This window comes from Marmota marmota, unplaced genomic scaffold (genome assembly GCF_001458135.2).
Source record: "Marmota marmota marmota unplaced genomic scaffold, marMar, whole genome shotgun sequence".
NCBI lineage: Eukaryota > Metazoa > Chordata > Mammalia > Rodentia > Sciuridae > Marmota > Marmota marmota.
Window position 1 is genome coordinate 5,529,507 of NW_026000137.1, and position 23,269 is coordinate 5,552,775.

General features: G+C 34.9%; 1 protein-coding gene across 2 annotated transcripts in view; it reads left to right on the forward strand.

The window, feature by feature from the left end:
• Abcb1 (ATP binding cassette subfamily B member 1) overlaps positions 1 to 23,269 on the forward strand; it is a 178,647-nt gene that overhangs the window by 121,003 nt on the left and 34,375 nt on the right. For both annotated transcript variants that reach the window (XM_015502348.2, XM_048785451.1), the window contains exons 5-10: positions 5,282 to 5,330; positions 7,565 to 7,756; positions 8,305 to 8,476; positions 16,377 to 16,501; positions 21,001 to 21,172; positions 23,138 to 23,251. In XM_015502348.2, the coding sequence (XP_015357834.1) occupies positions 5,282 to 5,330; positions 7,565 to 7,756; positions 8,305 to 8,476; positions 16,377 to 16,501; positions 21,001 to 21,172; positions 23,138 to 23,251 (824 nt within the window). The remainder of the gene's footprint in view (positions 1 to 5,281; positions 5,331 to 7,564; positions 7,757 to 8,304; positions 8,477 to 16,376; positions 16,502 to 21,000; positions 21,173 to 23,137; positions 23,252 to 23,269) is intronic.

Below are 23,269 nucleotides of genomic sequence, written 5' to 3' on the forward strand. Positions count from 1 at the left end.
TCCATTCTCCCCATGTCCCACCCCCCCGCCATTATGGATCAGCATCCACTTATCAGAGAGAACATTCAGCCTTTGGTTTTTTGGGATTGGCTTAGTTCGCTTAGCATGATATTCTCCAATTCCATCCATTTACCTGCAAATGCCATAATTTTATTCTTCCTTATGGCTGAGTAATATTCCATTGTGTGTATGTACCACAGTTTCTTTATCCATTCATCTGTTGAAGGGCATCTAGGTTGGTTACATAGTTTAGTTATTGTGAATTAAGCTGCTATGAACATTGATGTGGCTGTGTCACTATAGTATGCTGATTTTAGTCCTTTTGAGTAGGAGTGGGATAGCTGGGTCAAATGGCGGTTCCATTCCAAGTTTTCTAAGGAATCTCCATATTGCTTTCCATAGTACTTACACTAATTTGCCATGCCAACAGGAATGTATGAGTGTGCCTTTTTCTCCATATCCTTGCCAACATTTATTATTGCTTGTATTCTTAATAATTGCCATTCTGACTGGCCTGAGATAAAATCTTAGAATAGTTTTGATTTGCATTTCTCTAATTATTAGAGAAGTTGAACTTTTTTTTATATATTTGTTGATTGATTATATATCTTCTGAGAAGTGTCTGTTCAGTTCCTTAGCCCATTTATTGATTGGTTATTTTTTGGTGTTAAGTTTTTTTAGTTCTTTATACATCCTGAAGATTAGTGCTCTATCTGATGTGCATATGGTAAAAATTTGCTCCCAAAATGTAGGCTCTCTTTTCACCTCGTTGATTGTTTTCTTTGCTGAGAAGACGTTTTTAGTTTGAACCCATCCCATTTATTAATTCTTGACTTGATTTCTTGCACTTTAGGAGTCTGGTTAAGAAAGTCAGGACCTAATCTGAAATGATGAAGATTTGGCCCTACTTTTTCTTCTATTAGGTGCAAGGTCTCTAGTTTAATTCCTAGATCTTCGGTACACTCTTGAGTTGAGCTTTGTGCATGGTGAGAGATAGGAGCTTACTTTCATTTTGCTGCCTATGTATTTCAAGTTTTTAAAAAAAGTCAGTTCATATCTCTCCCATTGGCCTTCCATATAATGGAATAAATACAAATTCAGTACAGTGGTTTATATGTCCTATGTGACCTCACCCCAGCCTGTCCCATCAGTCTGCTCTTTACTTACTCACCACAGGCTACCCACACTGTCCTTCCTCCAGTCTTTCCCAGCTTAGGGAGGATTAGACCCTGCCCTGTCTTTCTCTAATGGCTGCTGTTTATCACTTAGTTCTTCCTCTGAAAGATCTTTTGTTCCCAGCCATCCCAAAGTCACTATAGCATCATTCCTTTACTTATTAAGAGTCATTACTCTAAAATTTTCTTGCTGATTTTTTTTTACTTGTTTATTACAACTTATCACAAGGCGAGAAAGGCATAAGGTGGTGGTGGGGGTGGAGTTCCTGGGGATAAATTTGCTAGATATTTTGGCAATATTACCCTGTTATGTGAGTTTTGGGGCCTGAAATAAAAGAACTTCCTGCTGGAACAGAAATCCAAAAAGATGAGAAAAAGTGGCTCTGATTCTAGATGGTACCCCCCCAGCGTCTAGAACAGCGCCTGGCATGAGGGCTCTGTGGAGACTGCTTTGAAAAGCGTCCTTTCAACATAATCTCTTTGCTTTTTCTAAGTTCTCAGTATTTAAAATTACTGAATATACGAGGTAGTTGGGTCAGATAAAACGGTAATATAATGTGATCCCTAAACGATATAGAGTATTGAGTCATGGGCAGTTTAGTTCCTTTGAAGCCTAGCTTGGGTTTGGGAAAGGCCTTCTTTACCAGGTATAATGACCTACAATATCTCTTTGTGCTCTCATATGAGGCACTTGTTTCTATGGTAGAAGAATGCTAGAATAGAGCATTTTGACAAATGGTTTGTCATTTGTGGTGGTTCCATGGGACCACTTATCATTGTCGGGAAGGCTGGGTTACTGCAGATAGAACAGGCTGAACTCTGTGGAGACAAAGATGAACTTAGGATATAGTTCAGTTTTCTCAGAGCTCACATGGGTGGGAATGAGAGGACTTGGCCAGAGCAGTCATACTTCTATTCTAGCACTGACTTTGTAATTGGAATCTTGTGTCAATTACTAAGGCCAGGTGAGTGACTCTGCTAGGTGTAAGCCATTTAATAAAAGGTCGTCTTTTACCTCATTTGTAAGGAGAAAAATTCTCATCTAGGAGAAAAATTTTGGTAAAGGGCATTCCAGGTAGAAAGAGCAGAATGAATTAAATGTTGAAGGAAGAACATAGAAAACTTAGGGAACAACAAACTTCTCATTGGGCTTCAAGCCAGAGCTCCATGAAAAGGAAAGTACTGGGGAATGTGGGGTACAGGAGTTGCAGGAGTTGAGGCTGGAAAGGGGTGCAGTGAAGGTGTTGTTTAGAACCCAAGCGTGCAAAAAATATAACTTAATTTTATACAACGAGTTAATTTCAGTTTCAAGTCCTTCCTCAAATAATGTGACAGAAACCCAATCTCAGCTATTTTAGGGTAGCCCTCACCTTTCCTTGGGATGAGCTAGGAGGCCAGCCTCGCTCCAGACACGTGTGAAGGTCAAAGTCCTTCAGCACTGTCTTCCACATGTGCATCCCATTGGGCACTTGTGTTCCCTTTTCTTAGGAGCACTGGGAACATTTGTTTCTTCTGCCTCTCTCTAGGTCCAGGAAGACTCTGGGGAGCTATCCCAAAGCTTCCTCAATTAATTATATAATCATTCTTTTTCAAGTTCTATGGGAGAACAGGCTTTTCTTCTGGAAATAAGGTATCAGGAGACAGGCTTTGTGCAAGGCAGCACATACCCACTGAGAGACATCCTCAGCTCTCATAAGAGAATTATTCAGAAAATTAAGACCCAAATTCAAGGTTCAGAATAGTAGTTATCAACACTATCAAATCTAATTTCTATAAAATACTCTTTATGCTGCTTTTATTATTCTAAATGGGTTTCATAAAATATAAATTCTAATACATATTTTTCTTTTAAAAAAATTAACATTTTGACTTTATTTTGAGCTGGGGATGATGGCATACTAGATACTGCCTCTCAGCCCACCCTCAGAAGCATGTTTTAACTCCAAAAATAAAACTAACAGCAGCACAAATAATGTCAAAAATAATTTATAAATGTTTAAAAACAATGACTTTGGGCACCAACCCCTTAATGAGAACGCTTGTCTAAAATCTTGGTCTAAACTCCTTTTCTAAGTCTCCATGTTGTAAGGAATGAGGGCAAATGACCACAAGCTAATGTAGGGGTTCAGATGATGGGGGACCAGAGCATTAACCATGAGGAAGGATGGTATTTGAATAACTCCAGATACAGATTTGAGAATTGCTGAAGCTGGCCAAGGTCATTCTGGGAGCATGCATAGGATTCTGGGAAACACCAGAATTTAGGGAGGAGGAATAGTACAGAGAGCCAGTGAACAGGAGACTAAGGGAATGTGGTCACAGTGGAATGAGTTTCAAGAAGCCAGAAGACAAGAGTCAAAGTGACTATTTTAGTTTCAGAATTGGTTTCTGATGAATGAAACTATATATGTGGTATTGTTGTGTATATAAATGCAGAGGACCCAATTTTTTAAAAATATTTCTTAGTTGTAGTTGAACAAAAAACTTTTATTTTATTTTTTTATTTTTATGCGGTGCTGAGGATTGAACCCAAGGCCTTGCATGTGCTAGGCAATCATTGTACCGCTGAGCCACAACCCCAGCCCTGAAGATCTAATTTTGACTTTGAAAATATATGTATTTACATGGTCTTAGCTTGAACTTTCTCAAACTGAAAAGTCATAGTCTGAGTACTTTTTGGACATCTTCAGTTGAATATCTTCAGCACTAAAAAATAAAAGTGCTCACTACTGATCTCATAATCTTCCTTCATCTGTTAAGAGCAACTCTTTCTACTGGCTTATTTCCCACCATAGTACTGCCATTCTCCAGATGCTTAGGCTGGAGGTCTTGATCACTTTTTACTTTTACTGTCTACTTGCATTCCATTAATGAGGTCCTGTAGCTTCTTCCACTGTAAATATTATATTTTCCTAACTTTCTATTTTCATTCAGGCCTTTTCCCCCTATATAATTGGAATAGTTCAAGTTCCTTAGTCTTTCTTCCAGTTTACCTTGCCCATTACTGACAGCTAAATCTTCCTCGATCATATTTCTGATTATAGCCATTTTATCTCAGAACCACTGATTGATTGCCAGTTTGTTTTCATATTCCATACATGCCTGAATAGACTATTTTTTCCAGGCACATATGGCCCTTCTTACCTCTATGAAACATATCCCATTCCCCCGCCACACTGGCTTGCTTATTCTTCAAACTTACCATATACTTTTGCCCATATTGCTCATTTTGCCAAAAATACTTTTCCTCCTCTTTTCCACACTCATCAAGATCAGACTTCTCTCATATTGTAACCTAGCTTTTTGTAATGACTATAAGATTTAAAGTGTATCTACCCATTGATCTTGCAGTCTTGATTGTGATAATTTATCCTACAAAATGTTTACCATATTATGTGCACAAGTATGTTTAATACAGCATTATTTATTGCAGTATAATATTAGAAACAACTAAAATAGATTACACTTTGAAAAAATAGATTCACATATATACTGACAAGGAAAATGGCCATTGCATGTAGACTGTGAGTCCATTTTTAAAAAACTAAGCATGTGTTTGTATTTGCCCATGTGTATATATGCATGTATGAAATCTGAAAATATATATGCAAAAAGTTGAATAAGTGTTTATTTGTTATGTGTATGTGTGTGTGGAGGGGGATAAAGATGTGAAGGACTTTTTAAAGTACTTGGCCCAAAGATGTTAGCATTTTTCTAATATTGGGTGATGTTCACTACACTATTCTTTGTGATAATTTGATACATTGTTCATAGTGATAATTATTTAATAATTTTAAAATAAAAATAAAAACTGGAGAAATGCAGTATTAGATTTTAAATATGTGTCAAGTATGTATTGGTATTTATTATCAATTTGCATGTCTTTTTGCAAGTAAGCCTCATTGAATTTAGTCTGTATGTGGTTGCACACAGCCAGCAAAGAAGAATTTAAGTGAATGACATAATGCTTTTTTGCAATTAAAACTGAGTCAGTTTGACCTATTTTGTGTAAATTATTAAGTGAGATGAAGTTGATTCATTTTTATGTTCTTATTTTTACTGGAGACCAAAGAGACATAAATTTTGTTTGTTTTATGGTGATCTAGGTGGAGCTGACTTTAAACTGAACATCAGTTTGGAGGAAGAAATGACCACGTAATTAAACATTTTTTTCTTACTATTGTTTTGTTAACATTTTCTGTATCAGTCCATTTATAGTATCTTTCAAAACTTCGCAGTATCATAATAAAAAAGTAAATTTTTGAGGAGAACAAAACCCATTATTAGGATTCAAGGGGTATGCATTATAGAATTTTTTTTTACATATTTTTGACTTGTAGAGTGTATTTTGACATTTTACACATACATGGAGTATAACTTCTCATTCTTGTGGTTGTTTTTAAAGAAAAATATTTGCTGCACAAAATGAACCAAAGTTAAGATTAAGCCTAAATTAGATTTATGTCTGCACTGGCAAAGACAGAATACATACACAGGGAAATTAGAAGAGGACAAGGTAGTCTTTTAAAATATAATTGAATTAAGAATCATTATTTTTAATGACTTTGTAATTATTCAGTTTTTTTCTTGAGTGCTTTCAATCATGACATGATAGATCAGCCTAAAACACTTTTTTAAAGGCCAACATCTAATTCTAAACAATAAAACATCCCAAAGGAAATAAAGTCACTCTGACCTAACACAGGGAAACTTTTTGTTAATGATTCATGCATCATGAAGTTTACCTCCCAGAACAATTTATAACAGATGTCCAAAGTTATGTATTAGTGAATCAGAATGATTGTATGTTATAATCTAAATGATAGGTTTAAGGAAAGTGCAGACAGTTGACATACTTGATTGTATTTTGAAAGATGAGAAGCAAATACCTCCAATTATTTCTGTGAAGAAGAACTGTTTTTTTTATATTGGGAAAACTAGAATGTCTTGGTTGTTTAAAATGTTACATTAGAATATATTACTGACTCTCAAAACAAGAGCTCTACTTGTTAAATGGGATTTCATTTAGCTCTTTCTTGGTGTATCATTAACACTTTGATAATAATTAACCCAGAGTTACCTATTAACTAAAGTTTAGTTTTCTGATTATAGATTCTCTGACAAATAAATTGCAAACTAGAAGATAGAGCTTGAGGGGAAGATTTGTCTAGCAAGATTCCTGATGGGTTGAACTCAAAATTGTGAACAGTGACATCAGGGACTGTTTATTGCATGGCCATTTTTACAGCTTCTACATGGCATGCATTATTATTAGAAGACAGCAAGTAGAGAACTTTTAAAAATGGGGAAATTGGTATCCTGTATCCTTTTTAGAATGTTTTCCTTTAACCTAAAAATTAATTTTTGCCGAGTGCGGTGGTGCACGCCTGTAATCCCAGCAGCTTGGGAGGCTGAGGCAGAAGGAACGCAAGTTCAAAGCCAGTCTCAGCAACAACAAGGAGCTAAGCAACTCAGTGAGACCCTGTCTCTAAATAAAATACAGAATAGGGCTGGAGATATGGTTCAGTGGTCAAGTGCCCCTTAGTTCAATCCCTGGTGCCAAAAACAACAACAACAAAATATTTATTGAAACCCAAGAGTTATTTGCTTTTTGAAATGTAAGAAAACATTAATTCAACATTTATAGATATCGAGCATCTGGTTTTATTTTTTATTGTTGAAGTTTAAACTGGAAGAGCTACTGTTTGGTTCATTGAACATTTTAGGATAGCTCATGATTGTTGATAATGTCCAGTTGCATAGATAATATAAAAATTCCTTTTATTTTCAGTTGTCAATTAACATCTAAACTCTGTTAGACTAATAGACCAAAAGGCCAGGGGACCACTTCCCTATCTTGGTTTCACTTTTTGACAAGTTCTGTCACTTCTATCCGTCCTCTAATGTGTAGAGACAACTCCAGAGGCTTATTGATCAATGCTGATCTAATAAAAGTAGTCAAGACTATAATGATGCATTTCTCTGAGGTCCCAGCACACATGATCTTCCATAGTAACTGACATTCTCTCAGTGCTTACTATGTGCCAGGCACTGGTCCAGGTATATTCACACAATACTGCATTACTATTGTTACCTCCATTTACCAGTTAGAAAACTGAGTCTTGGAAAGATTACTAAGCAGCTTGATGAGATTATACTGCTGTTAAGTAAAAACTTAGGGTTTAAGCCAAAGAGGAAACCATTTTTACAAATTCCTTGATATTGACCCAGAGATAGTTGGATGCTGACCATCAATTCTGCTTGTTACAACCCCTTATTATTTGTTAAAGATGAAGAAATGCCCAGAAAATTAAAAGTAAGTGAGTAGTCTGTTTGGGAAAGATGCATTGATTAGAAAACAGAGTATGTGCAGTCTTCTTGTTTTTCAGGTATGCCTATTATTATAGTGGAATCGGTGCTGGTGTGCTTGTTGCTGCTTATATTCAGGTTTCATTTTGGTGCATGGCAGCTGGAAGACAAGTCCACAAAATTAGAAAACAGTTTTTTCATGCTATAATGAAGCAGGAGATAGGCTGGTTTGATGTGCATGATGTTGGCGAGCTTAACACCCGACTCACAGAGTAAGTACCTAATTGTATTCTTAACTCCGACATGGGTCTTATCCTTAATGAAGTGAGATAGATGTCATCAAATCTGTTAGGAGGTGTTAATGTATCACTCATAAGACTAAGTAGCAACCATATCTTATGCACCTTTTTGTTCCCAGTCCCCTGGCAAGCCATGAGGGAACCTGCATGACTAGCACTGAATGAGGGATTAGACTTACCAAAATCAAGAAATACTCTGAGAATATGCAGAAAGCAGCGTACAGTACAGCACTAATATCACACCTTCTAGCGCAATTTCTAAGCTACTTGAAATTTTTGCATTGACAATTTCTTAAGTATACCATCTCCATTTCCTAGGGTCATCTGAATTACAGCTTCTTGTTGTTAATGACAGTTTTTTTTTTTTAACTAGAAACTTACACCCTCCCAAATAAAACAAGCCCATACAACAAAGCCTCTAGATGTAAATTAATATACTCAACACCTAACAAAACGGGATTCAGGAAAAAAAGTTCTGGGTGTACAATTCTGACATTTTCTAACATTATCTGTTCTTTCAGTGATATCTCCAAGATTAACGAAGGAATTGGTGACAAAATTGGAATGTTATTTCAGTCATTGGCAACATTTTTCACTGGTTATATAATAGGATTTACACGTGGTTGGAAGCTAACCCTTGTGATTTTGTCCATCAGCCCTGTTCTTGGACTGTCAGCTGCTCTCTGGGCAAAGGTAGGTAAAGACTATACATCCAGATTTTAAACTGTTCCCACAACCCCATGGAAGGATCTTTTAACCACGATAGCACTTATTCTGAATTTTATACTTGCTTTCAAATATTCTGTTCACAATCAGCAGAATAAGCTGATCCACCTCACTGAGTACTAACCCTTGCCAGGACTCCATGATGTTCTTGGCCATGTGAGAATTTGGGAAAGAGATAAAAATGATGGAAGTGGCTTTTACCTCTCATCCTGTGCCTTCATGAAATATACATACTGAACTCCAAAGATCTGTGTTCTGTAGTGAACAATGTAGTGAACTCACTCACATTAAACTCACTGTAGTGAACAATGCCATATTCAAGTTCAGTGAATGACACGTATATTCTATTCAGCTAACATTTTCAATGTTAATAGTTTTGGTTTTGTAGACTTTGCTTACTTAGTAAATTGATATTACAGTTTTTCCATCACTATGAATGGTTCTGTGTTTATGCATATTCAGATCCATTGTTAGAATAATAATTTAAGAAAATAGATACTTTCAAGCCTTAGTTACACATAAGTTCTTAGCTTTCAGTTCTCTCTCTCCCAGTCATGAAGGCAGAGCAAGAAAAGTGGTCCTCCCAACTCTGCACAGTTCTTCCAATGATTTTTTAAAGCTCGTTTCCCAGTTTGATAGTGGTATTCATTTTACAAACTGATTTGATGTAAAACTGGGTATGCAATAAAGAGATTGGCCCATTATATAAATTTTTGTTGGGTTCCATATAATGTGGAGAGGGTGCTACAAATTTTTATACCAAAAAAATGTAAGTAATGGAAGACCAACCACAGCCATGCTTGACACAGAGTAAGTTAGACTGTAAGTATACTTTTAGAAATTTCCCCCTATGGGATAGATGTTGTTTTGTTCCTGCAAACCATAACTGCCATTTATTGAACATCTGCTATGTCAAGCAAATACACATGTTATCTTCTGAAGCATGGGTCTTATCTTACTTTATGAAGGAAGAAATTAAAGTTCTGAGGACTCTGCCAATTTGTTGCTCAGAGTTATGCAGGATTTAAATGGTGTTCCTAATGGTTATCAGTTAGCTAAAATAGTTGGTAAAAGTTTCTTGTTGTTAATTGATTTTTTTCTGTTTACTAGGACATTAAGCAAGTTAGATGCAAACTCTTTACATCAGTCATTGATTGAAAAACTACTTAAAATCTGTTAATATCTAAGTTTGGAATACAGACCATGATTTAATATTTTAATAATTAATTACCTATTGCTTCAGATACTATTTAAGCAGGAGGAGGAGCCTTAGGCTACTTGCTGAGACCTAAATTATAAACTCTATTCTGAAATAATCTTTTGTTATGATTTTCAAAACATTTCTTAAAGCATCTGATTATCAACCACATTAAAAAAATAAATATTTACTAATTTTGGAAGCCTTTTTGTCCCAGTGAGCATGAGGCTCTCCTTTGCAACTCAGAGATACAAAAGCAAAAGGCAAGAACAGGAAGGGCTCCAGTCCCAACAAACAGCTTGGTCTGGGAATTGTCTTTGTAGCTGTATGCCCAAGACCCTATTCCCCTGACCAGAGATACTGGGGCAGCTGGAGAGCAGAAGTAGGGGTAACTACCACACTCTTTCCCTACCAAGAGATACTGCAAGTCCTGGAGAAACCACTTTCACTTCCTCAGAAAGTGGAAACGGGAGCCATAAAGATCCCAGCAGCTCCAGATAAACCAAGCTGACCAAAACACTACAAAAACTCACAAATGTAGGTCAGAAATACCTTGCAAAACCTAAAGAGGATAACTACCTGCTAAACTATGAGAGTTAAATAACAGACAACAGCATCTTCTAATAGAAAAAAATGTCCAGGATGCAATAGAAAGTCACCTATCATATCAAGAATCAAGGGTATTACAACTTGAATGGGAAAATAAAACTGAAAACAATTTGTTGGCCCCAACCCTGAGATAATGAGATATTGGAATAATCTAACAACAATTTAAAACTAGCTATCATAAAAATGCCTCACTAATCAATGACAATTTCTTTTGAAGTAAAAAAAAAAAAATCCAACCAACCAACCAAACAAAAAACAGCAAAATGGAAGTGATTAAAAAGATCAAAATGAAATTGGAGAACTGATAGACACAATAGGAATAAGAATCATGCTGAGTGGATATCATCTATGTAAATAAATGGGAATGACAGATTGAATCAGGGAACCTGGATGTAGAATAATAGAATTCATCCAGTCTGAAATAGAGAAAAAGAAAATCGCTTCAGGGACCTGTGGGATCATAACAATAAATCCAAAGTTCATATTATCATCAGAGTTCCAAAAGAAAAGGAGAAAGAGAACAATGGAGCTAACGTAAATTTGAAGAAGTCATGGCTAAAAACTCCACCCCCCTTTTCTTTCTTTTCTTTTTCTTTTTCTTTTTTTTTTCCTTTGGTACTGGGGATTGAAATCACTGAGCCACATCCCCAACCATATTTTGTATTTTATTTAGAGACAGGGTCTCATTGAATTGCTAAGCACCTTGCCATTGCTGATGCTGGCTTTGAACTTGAGATCCTCCTGCCTCAGTCTCCTGAGCCACTGGGATTATAGGCGTGCACCACCATGCCCTGCAAAACTTGCCATTTTTGGTAAAAGACAAACCATTAGATGCAGGAAGCTGACCCAAAACAGGATATACTCAAAGAAATTCATGCTATGGAACACAATTAAACTACTGAAAAACAAAGACAAAAAAAAAAAAAATCTGGAAATAGCCAAAGAGAAATAACACATTACCTATTGGGGAACAACAACTTAGATGATAACAAATCTCTCCTCTGAAGCCATGAATTCCAGAAGGAAAGAAGCACAATATTTTTCAAGTATTCAAAACCGAATTTTTCAAAACCAAAAACAAAATAAACTATCAAGATAAATACTAGATCTGGTAAGATTGTCCTCCAGAAATAACCAGAATGTAACATCAGTAAGAATAGTTTGAGATTAAAGAAAATTGGAAAATATTTTCACCAGTGTACCTTTTGTTGAAGACTGGCTAAGTAACATTCTTCTAACAGAAAGAAAATGATAAGAGAAGGGATATTGGAGCATTAGCAAGAGATAAGGAACAACAGAATGAGCTGAAGTATGGACCTATACAATAGACTTTACTTTTCCCAGTGAGATTTATAAATCATATTGATGGTTGAAACCAAAAATTATGAGTGGTGAAATGTTACCAGTAGACTCTTATGAGTCATATATGAATATTAATAAAAGTCCTAAGCACCATATTAGCAAAACAAATCCAGCAATGTATAAAAGAATTATACATTATAAACAAATAGGATTTGTTGCAGCTATGTAATACTGGTTTAATGTTTGAAAATCAATCTTTGTAAGCTACCATAACAACAAACTAAACAAGAGAAAACATGATCATATAAGTTGACACAGAAAAACATTTGGCAACATTCAACACCCATTGATGATAACTCTCAGAAGTTAAGAATAGACGACTGGGGCTGGAGTTGTGCCTAGCATGTGTGAGGCACTGGGTTTGATTCTCAGCACCACATATAAATAAAATAAAGGTCCATTAACTAATAAAAATATTTTTTAAAAAAGAATGGAAGACCATTACTTCAAATATGTAAAGATCATCAACAAAACCCCTCAGCTAATATTATGCTTAATGGTGAAAGACTATCTTCCTCCTAAGATCAGAATTAAGTCAAGGAAGTCTACTCTCACCATTCTTTTTTAATAAAGTGCTAGAACTTCCTAAGTTAATGCATGCAGTTAATGAAAATATAACACCTTTTACAATCATTAAAATTAAAATTTGAAACTTAACCACTTAAATATATAGGTTCTGTGTGCTGAAGATTATTCAGTGCTGATGAGAAAAATTAAAGACCAAAAATGAAGAAACATCATGTGTTCAAGAATTAGAAGACAACACTTAAAGAAGTCAGTTCTTTCCAAACTGACTTCGAAGTTTAAGACAGTTCTTATAAAAATTCAGTAAGGCTTTTTATAGACAGACAAGCAAGGCTATTCTAAAAATGTATGTGGAAAAACATAGGCCCTGGAGAACTAAAGCAATCATGGGGGAAAAAAGAGGAAAAAGTCCACCTGGTATTAGGCGTACTGTATGGTTAAGAGTCAACAAGACAGTGTGGTATTGGTGAATGAATAAATACACAGATCAATGAAACAGAATAGAGAGCTCAAAAACAATTATGCACATGTGCCCAGCTGATTTTTGATGCAGGTGCAAAAGTGTTTTAATGGAGGAAGGGACAGCCCTTTCAACAATGGTGCTAGAGTTTAATTGGACATCCATAGGCAAAATAGCAACAGCCTCAACCTAAACTTTGTATTTCATAGGAAAGTTAACTCAAAATGGATCACAGATTTAAATGTAAAAACCTAAAGTTGTAAAACTTAGAAAAAACATAGGGAAAAATATTTTGGATGTAGGACTGGGCAGAGTTCTTAGACTTAACACCAAAAGCATAATCCCTATTTGGAAAAAAAAAAGATAAATTAGACTTCACCAAAATTAAGCTCTTCCTCTGTGGAAGCCTATGTGAAGAGAATGAAAAGACAAGCTACAGACTGGGAAAGAATTATATGTGAACCACTTATCTGACAAATAACTACTATGTAGGATATAAAGAACTCTCAACACCCAATTAAAAGGAAAAACTATAAGAGAAAGAACAAAAGACATGAAAGGACATTTCAGGAAAGGGGCTGTAAAGATGGCAAATAAGCTGTTGTTCAGCCGCATCGGTCAACAGTGAAATGCAAATTAAACCATAATGAGATACCACTACCCATTTACTAGAATGGCTAAAATTTTTAAAAAGTGAAATGCCAAATGCTGGAGAGACTACAGAGGAAACCAGTTGCTTATGGATTGCTGGTGGGAATGTAAGATGGCACAGCCACTGTGGAAAACAGTTTCACAGTTTCTTACAAAACAAAATTTGCAGTTACCATATAACCCAGCAACTGCATTCCTGCATTATTGAGAGAATAACCTTAAGCTGGAAACAATCCAGATCTCCTTTAATAGGTGAATGATTAAATAAACTGGTACATACCTACCATAGAATATACCCAACAATTAAAAACTGAAGTACTACTGATTCATGCAACAACCTGGATGAATCTCTAGAGAATTATGCTGAGTAGGAAAAAAGCCTATCCTAAAAGGTCATATGCTGTATGATTCCATTTATATAACATTCTTAAAATGGCATAATTATAGCCATGACAATAAATTAGTGGATGCCAGCATTTAGGAATGTTGGGGGAGAGGAGAGGCAAGGGGTGAGGGCAGAGGTGACTGTGATTGTAAAAGGTAGCAGGAGGACAGACTCCTTATGATGGAATTGTTCTTCATGACTGTGACAGAAGTCACATAAATCTGTATTAGTGATAACATTGCTTAAACTAAACATGACATACATGCATGAGTGCATGTAAGATGGTAGATGTGAATGATGTTGGGTATTATCAATAAATTCTTGGTTTGGATCTTATTCTGTAGTTTTCAGGATATTGTTATTGGAGAACACTGGATAAGCAAGTGGGACCTCGTTGTATTCTTTTTACAACTACATCTCACCTTAAAATAAAAAAATTAAAAATAAAACATTTATAAAAAACAAAGACTACTTTTTTTGTAAGTGGGAAAATGGGATAAGGATGGTCACAATTATTATAGTAATTCTAAATACTCATTCTGAAGGATAACAAAACTGTATATATAAGACTGACTGAGTCTCTCTCTCTCTCTCTCTCTCTGTGTATGCGTGTGTGTGTGTGTGTGTGTGTGTGTGTGTGTGTGTGCGGTGTTGTGGTGGTGCATCGAACCCATAACCTCAAATATGCTAATTATGCACTCTACCAATGAGCTAGATCCCCAACCCTTTAGACATATTTTTTTCTTTTTTAGTTGGAGATGGACATAATACCTTTATTTTATTTTTATATGGTGCTAAGGATCGAACCCAGTGCTTCACATGTGCAAGGCAAGCACTCTACCACTGAGCTACAGCTCCAGCCCTAGACAGCTTTCTAACTTGTAGAAATAACGGTTTCATATATCTCAAACTAATACCTATTAGGCTTTATTAAGAAACCATCAGACTTTGGAAAGGGATGGTTAGTGATACTTTATATAGTTTTATATGGGTAATTAGAATAATGGAAGTGTCACCTATTTTTTATATTGGAAGAATAGTAGAAGTTAATTTTTAATATCCTTGAGAATAGGTTTGAGAGTTTTGTTCTTTTGACAGATATAATCTATTGAAAAGACACTTAATAAAGATCCTGTCATGTTCTTGTCTGCTTAGGAAGGTCATAGAAGGAGAAAGGAATTCATTATGGTACTTGATATATTCATAGTAAATTAAAATAGCATATTTTAAAACTCCAAAAATATTTCTTGATAACACTTCTGTTGTTAGCTGCCTAAGCTGTGTCAGTGCAGTGCTTCAAGGGGAGTGGAGAAGCATTGTTAAAGCATATTATATGAGCCTCCTCTATTCTGCAGGCCTATATGCTCAGGGATGGCTCTGACTAGTCTCATAAGTTTGTGAATGATTCAGAAAAGTGTGGTAGACCAGCTCTAGGAGGAGGGCTCAAAGTCAGGAAGATCTAGTGAATCTATGGGATATTGTTTGGGTACTGAAGAAGACAAGTACATGCAGCATGACATCTGCTCACAGAACATCATTAATAAGTGTTAATCACTTTTATCTACCCATTCCTGTGTCTGTTATAGCTCTACTTACTTGCACATCAGGAAAGGAAGAAATGCACTGTTAAAATCAAAACAACTTTGATCTTTTCAGGCTGAGAAAGAATAGACTGATATTACTTACATTAATGAGCTTAAAAATGACTGTGAATTACCTGCTGGAAGAGTATAATACTGTTTAATCAGAATTTTATTATAAATTGGTTATGTGTAATACTTATTTAGATGGTTGACCACTTTGGCATTCCTTGTGCAAGCAGTAACCTTCATCTGTACGAATTGATTCAGCTTTCCTAATAGTTCATGTTAGCAGCTGGTTTCAGGGAGAGATTCACACTAGGCTTTGAAGCTAGTGGACTCAGGCTTAAATCCTGGATATTCCACTATTAGCAAATTAATTAGTTTCTCATGTTTCCATTATATACAAAGTGGGGGAAATAATACTTATTTCACTGTGCAACTGAGACGAATAAATGAGATCTTGTGCATATAAGGTAACCAGTAATGTTCTGTTTACAGAATAAATGCCCATAAATCAGACAGCAAGATCAAAGAGCTTCCAGGAAATAAAGACCTCCCTAGTGGCTGAATGTATTGTTTTTCTAACAACAGAGGAAACTCTGTACTTACCTAGCATGTGAAACCTTCCTGAAGTCACTTGGTCCCCTGCATTCCTCTAGCCTCCTGGAACTTAGCACTTCTTAACCAAAGTATCAAAAGCAGTTGCTTTAAACACATATCATATTTCCTTGATATAATATCTGTTTCTATATTTGTTTATGATTATAGTATGGTATACATTTTCTGAAATTTAACATTGCCCAAAAGTTCCAGTTATAATTATGTCAATGAGGTTTTCATTGGGAAAATAAATTTTGTAATTAATCTAATGTACTAAAGACAGTCACAGTTCATAGAGATTTTGAGGTGGTTTACAGAATGAATATGTATTCTAAAAAATGCAACATCATGACCAAAGACAAAAGAGAGATTTTGTTTTTAACATGCATTAATCTACAAACAGCATTTGTGTATATCTGTTTATTTTTACTTTGCAAAAGAGAAAGATAACTTGTTAAAAATTTTGAAGTATCTTGAATTGCACTTTTAAACAGATATTATCATCCTTTACTGATAAAGAACTCTTGGCATATGCAAAGGCTGGAGCAGTAGCTGAAGAAGTCTTAGCAGCCATTAGAACTGTGATTGCATTTGGAGGACAAAATAAAGAACTTGAAAGGTTTGAGTTTCTTTTTAAAGTTGCTATAAATGTTCAATTCTGTGTCATCTCATATACCTTTCATCTTGACAGTGTTAATTATAAGAGTTTTTCCTAATATAAATGTATTTCCTTAAATATCTTAATGAATACATTATAGCATTGCTAATATTCTGGAGAAGTTACAATTCTAGTTGCATTCTTTTTATATCTGTTAATTCAAAGAGTTTTCTATGGTTTTATAGGTGGACAGTGATATAAAAATAATTTACTAAGTCTGAAATGTATTTTATATCTCTGATTTTTTGTTTTTGGTCTATCGAGCTAATTCTTGATTCTGTAAGATTGAATATTTCCTGTAAAGTGTACAGGAACATTTTAATCTGTGGTTCATTCCCTTTTTTATCCAGGCTTCTACTTAGATGAATATGCTCCATAATTTGGAAGATAAAAATGTAACCAAAAACAAATTTTTACAAAAGCTCAAAATCTTTTTTATTATGTGCTGTTTACTGTTTTCCTGTGACTGTTCTCTTTTATTAGCTTTCGAGAGTTTAGATAGTAATTTGTTGAAATTTATAACATTCACCAGATCCATTGATTTCTGAGCAGTGAGAGACTTTCTTTAAAATTTAATAGCTACTCTAATATTCTGATATAATTGTTTAATGTTTTTTTACACACAAATTAAATATATTGTTTTGGGTATATCATTGTATGGTAAATCCATAAAGGGAATTTTTAAAGTCAAAACAATGGTTGCTCCTGGTGATGAAGTAATGTTGTCTGATAAGAGTAGGACACATGGCCCAGGAGTCTCTGGCTCTGGAAGTGTTCTGTTTCTTGACCTTAGATATGATTGCATGCATAGTCACTGTAGAATTGTTTTTATACTGCACACATTTGTTTGTTCATATGATGTATTTTATACCCACTAAGATAATGTATGATAGCTAAGTATCAAAGTTCAAAGGAAAACAACATATGTGTTCTCTTTTGATTTTTGCTAAGGATTTTGCTTTTGATTTCAATTGTGTCTAACGAATAAAATGGGAAGTCTTGCTTAATGGCCATGCCAACATTCCATTGAATAAAGCCCATACTTTCTTGGAGCTTAAATTTTTACAGGAGGAAGGGAAGGGTACAGACTACAAATGAGCAAGTATCTACTGCACCAGTTGGAGATAATATTATTTGGGAAAATGATGAGAGAATCAGAGGGGGTAGAAAGACATTATAGATTTTTTAAAATTCCCTGAAAAACAATCAGTCTGTGTGTTGATGAGGATGAAAAGGAAAGATTTAAGTATGGTGGTCAGGGAAGCCCTCTTCAGGAGGTTTCATGAAGGCTGAAACTTATGAGATGAAAAAAAGCCACCCATGATGGGAATAGGGATGGATGGGTTGGAAGAAGAATCTTCCAAATTTTCTGAGGTGCCAAAGGTTTTCTGTGTTCTAGGAAATATCATAAGACGTGTGATTAGAGGACAGAGGAGTGAGGGAAATTTGATGTGGATAGAGGCCAGAATGTGGGGATCTGTAGGCCACAGAGAAGAGCGAGGACTTTATTCCATGGGCCTGGGGAAGTGGCTGAGGGTACTAAACAGAAGAATGACCATGTTGTTTTGACCTGGTTAATGGGTGAGAGCAGATAAAGGGTGGGATCAGGGAGACCAGTGGAGTGCTGATACAGCAGTCCCAGGAGTGGAATTATTGTAGCCTGCTCTAGAGCGGAGACAAGAGTGACAAGTACCTAGATTTGGGATTTAATTCGAAAGCACAATGGATAAGACTATTTTTAGAACAAACATATTCCTTCAGTTTTCTCTCTGGCTCTTTTTCTCTTTGTCTCTCTTTCCATATGGACTAGCAATCAAAGTCTTGGTATGATTTTGTCTTCAAAATAGCAGATACAGGAGGAAATTAACTATCTTGGAATGGAAATTTAATCCTAATTGTAAACAAATGTAATAGAATCATTTTGTTCTTCTTAATTTAATAATATTCTTCTCTCTTATGTGTGCTTTGCAAATATATTTGTCTATTAGTATTATTTTCCATTTGTTTAACCAAGATTATTCCTCCTTTTAAGCATTTACTTTCATCTTTGACAAGTATTTTCATAATAGTTAAGAAGAAGATTTTCTAAATATTAATGTTTTGCTATATTCAGTTCATTTTAGGAACTTCTACCTTATTATTCCTATGCTAAATCTTTTAATGGATAAATTATATTAAAATCTGGTTTTATACTGACTGACATTTTATAGAAAAATTAACAAAGAGCCTATGTAAAAAGAATATTGTTTATGTCAGCTCTCTCTTCTACCCCCTTATCTTCATTTAGCTTTTATGGTGTCTAAATTATTTTCTTCCTGTTGTTGCTTTTTCTTGTGCAAATGTTTCCTCTGGCTGCATAGGACAATAGCACATCAGTGAAATGGTTTCTGCATTAGTCTCAGTAAGCAAGAATGGAAAAAAAGGAGATGGTAGAGTGTGAGTCATAAGCATTAAACCTCCTTAATGTAATCATGTGTAACTTATGCCAAGTAGTACCTTATACCTCAGCTAAACTCAATTCCTAAAGTGGGAGATATACACATACTCTGCAGAAGCATGTTGTAGCTGGCAAGATAAGGATGTTCATATTTTATCACTATAAAGTTCCATTTAAATTTGCTCTTTAGTGGATGTAATCATCATATAGATTTCATCTGTCATACTTTTGTAATGATAAAGTGGCTAGTTAAAAAAAAAAAAGTAGTCAGAAAGGCCAGAAAGGAGATGGTTAGAGTGTGGGTTATAAGCATTAAATTTTCTTAATGTAATCATGTGTAATTTATGGCAGATGGTACTGCGTACCTCAGCTCAACTCCTAAAGTGGGAGATATATACACACTTGTGTGTGCCACACCCCCGAACCCTGCAAAGGAAACATGTTATAACTGACAAGTTGAGGATCTGCGTATTTTATGACTATAAAGTTCCATTTAAATTTGTTCTTAGTGGACATATAAATTTTATTTGGCATGCTTTTATATTTGTGATAAAGTAGTTGTTTATAAAAAGTAGTCATAAAGACCAGAGAGAATGCATGCTCATATTGGTCAGAGGTCGAATTCTGCTGTACTAATGAAATGAATCCTTCAAAGAAAACATAATACTCTGTAACATTCAGATTTAATGGACCAAAGACTCCCAACTCTGAATTCTGCCAATAAGTTTCTTCATTTCAATAGCCTGAGCTCCTTTCTGCAAGGCAATACTCTGGGTTTTGATGGGAGGTCTGACAAAAAGGATAAAGACAACTTTAAGGCTAAATTACCATTTGTCCTATTTCTCTAATAATTTTACCTTGTTTCTATGTTTGTAAAGTTTTGTCTCTTTCTTTAACTCTTGGTCCTATTAGCTTATCTCCATATCTATCTTCTTAAAGCAATTTTTGTGTGTTTCTTTTAAATGAAGGTAAAATTATAGGCACTATCTCCTTTTGCTTTAACATCAAAAATTGTCCACTCTTTGAAGGTTTAAAGTACTTTAAAGCCTGTTAAGCCATTAGAATTGAATAAAGAAAATATTTCGGTGGACTCCAACATTTTTCATTGTTGTTTACGTTTGCTTGCTTGTTTTGTATGTAACTCCTTATATTTACGCTAAGAGGTCTCATGGGAGTTCTCCAAGACATTGTGCTGTGCATGGATAGCAGGGCTATAAATGTTGAAATTTTTATTTTTCTTAGCCCTCATAGCCGGAAAGCCTTGGGTGGCCCAAGCCACTTACCCCTAGCAGCAGGCAGCATGGCATGAAAAATGTTGGAAGAAAAAATATAGGCAATGTGTAGAAAGAATAAAAGAAGGGGACACTGATAAATACTGGAGGAATATTATATATTTTTAAGCCTCGATTAATTTTTTTGGTCAGTGACTTTTAAAATAGATATCTATGAAAACAAGATAAATTGTATAGCTTAAATGTAAAAGTATTACATGGCAATTCAAAGCAGGCAAAATCTCTCACACATGTAATCTCCCAGTTGATCCTTCCAAGAGTACCAAAGGGAGGCAAGCTAGGGAGCAAGTTGTCCTTAAGGGTCAGAGATTTAAATGACATTCTTGTGTTTAGTACTTTCTAGAACTATGTCTCCATTTTATTAATTAATGGAAGAGGCATGCAGATTCTGAAGGGAAGGCAGCTTTTTTCATAGCTTCTTATTTTGTTTTGTGTGTGAAACAGTTCATATCCTGTATGTTTGCTAAACATTGCTTCACTTATTTCACTATTGCTAAAGCCAGAGAAGGAACTTTTAGAATACTCATCCACAAATAAGTTAGCCTCATTTTCATGTTCTACAAGAAGAGAATAAAATAGTAATAACATCATAATGTCAATGTAAGGGCAAAAGGAAAATACATGTATGTTACTAGGATGAGCATATTCTAGCTACTCAATCACCATCATGCTACATTGACATTTTCATAAGATTTATGAGTATATGTGATAATTTTTGTTCTTTCTCCAAGGTACAATAAAAATTTAGAAGAAGCTAAAAGAATTGGAATAAAAAAAGCTATCACAGCCAACATTTCTATGGGTGCTGCTTTTTTGCTGATCTATGCATCATATGCACTGGCATTCTGGTATGGGACTTCCTTGGTCCTCGCAAAGGAGTATACTATTGGAAAAGTGCTCACTGTAAGTTATATATGAGTCATAAAAAGAGATAAGTCATTATTTAAAATGCTAATGAAATCAAGTGGCTTTATCTTTACTTTAAAAGAATATACTCTGAACAGTTATTGAATATTCCAAAGAAATAGGTGTTACTAGGTTAGAATGGTAAGGAAGTCCGATGCATTCAGCAAGCAATTTTGTGGTCTCTTTTGCAAATCTCTTGCACAATTCTTCCTGTAGCCTAAATAATAGTAACATTATCAATCTCTCTAGCAGAGACTTTCATTTAATGAGATCATTTCTTTGTGTCAAAATTAATACTAAACATTTTTATTTTCTAATTTACTATTCACATTAACAGATGGCAAAACACATAATTTACTTTCAAATTATTTTGAATGGCAACTAATCCACCTCACAAATTGATGAAAGACAATGAAATAATTGGCAAACCAAGTTTAATCTGCATCCTTTAGGGAAGGTCACTCCATTTCTTTCTTAGGCCAAGCACAAGTATATTGCATTAACCAGAGACTGTGTTTCCTTGAGTTCCTGAAAATAGTTTATTTTCTCAGGATTCACATTTGTAATAATTTTGTAATAATTTCCTCTTGGGTTTTTTTCAGCCTGTTGCATCATCCAGCATTTGTGAGGCTGTCCTGAGAAGGAATGGCTTTTACGAAAAAGACTTTTTAGGATAGTGATGCTGTGGGTGAGGGTAGGTTGTAGTAAGAGATATATATTGCCTCATTTTAATATACATAAGCAATTTATTTCATTTTACTTTTTGTGGTGCTGGGGAGTTCAACCTAGGGCCTAACTCATCCTAGACAAGAGCTTCTACTACTGAGCTATACCCCCAATCCTAGATGAGCAGTTTAAATCCAGTATTCACTGAACCCAAATCTGCTTCACAAACTGGAGTCATTTGGAATAGTGAGTTCAGGATTTGATATCAGACCAACATGTTTCTAATTCCAGCTGTGCCAGTTACTAGCTAAATGAGTGGGGCAGCCATTTAAACTTTTCAAGCCTCTGTTGCTTCTTCTGCCAAATGGAGTGTGCCTTTTCAGTGTTGAAGTAAGGACTAATTGAAGTAATGAATATAGAATTTCTTAGCAAAGTTCCTTCTATATGAATTATTGGGCAATATAAGTCTTATATGATTTAGAAAGAAATGTTAACTTCTCTTCAACTTCCAATAGAAGCAAAATTGAGTAAGTCTTTATGAATAAGAAACTGATTTAAGCAAAACAAAGACAGCAAAAACGTATCTATTAGACCTCAGAGAATGGTCTGGTGGTGAGCATGGGGAAGACTTAGCCTTATGTGTGTGCTTTATAATTTATAAAATATTTTCATGTGCAGTTTCATCAGATACAATGTACAAAAAGAACAGTCTTACCTATTTTTACAAATGAAGAAATAAAAGTTCAGTGATTATAAGAGAATGTCCTAAAGACATATAGTAATTAGTACTTATTTAGGATTTGGACCTAGGTCTTCTGACTTATCTTCTAGTGTTTGTCTCCATTTTCCCCTCTTAATGGTCTAAATAAAAATACTTAGCCATTGAAGAAATATAAAAAATGTTCTATTATAATATTGTGGTTATATAGAATTACATTGTTGTTTCACTGAGTAAATAAGACTAACTCCACATGCTAAACATTTTTAAAATTTATTTTTAATCAATTTATCATGATTTTATTATTTTTATAAAATATAATATTTTGGTATATGTATGATATGCACTGATTAAATCAAGCCAATTAACATTTATCACCTCACTTACTTGACATTTTTTTTGTGGTGATACATTTGTAATTTACTATCTACAAACCTTTAAAACACTTTTAATACCCAATATTCTTGTGTTGCCTTCCCATTTTAAAATGGAATTAGCTATGTTGGAAAGAAGAGGAAGTATGAAAATAATTGTGATATACACAAAGTAATTTGATGGTTTTCTTCCCCATTCCTCAGGTCTTCTTTGCTGTGTTAATTGGAGCTTTCAGTATTGGACAGGCATCTCCCAACATTGAAGCACTTGCAAACGCAAGAGGAGCTGCTTATGAAGTCTTTAAGATAATTGATAATGTAAGTCTGAACTGGCCA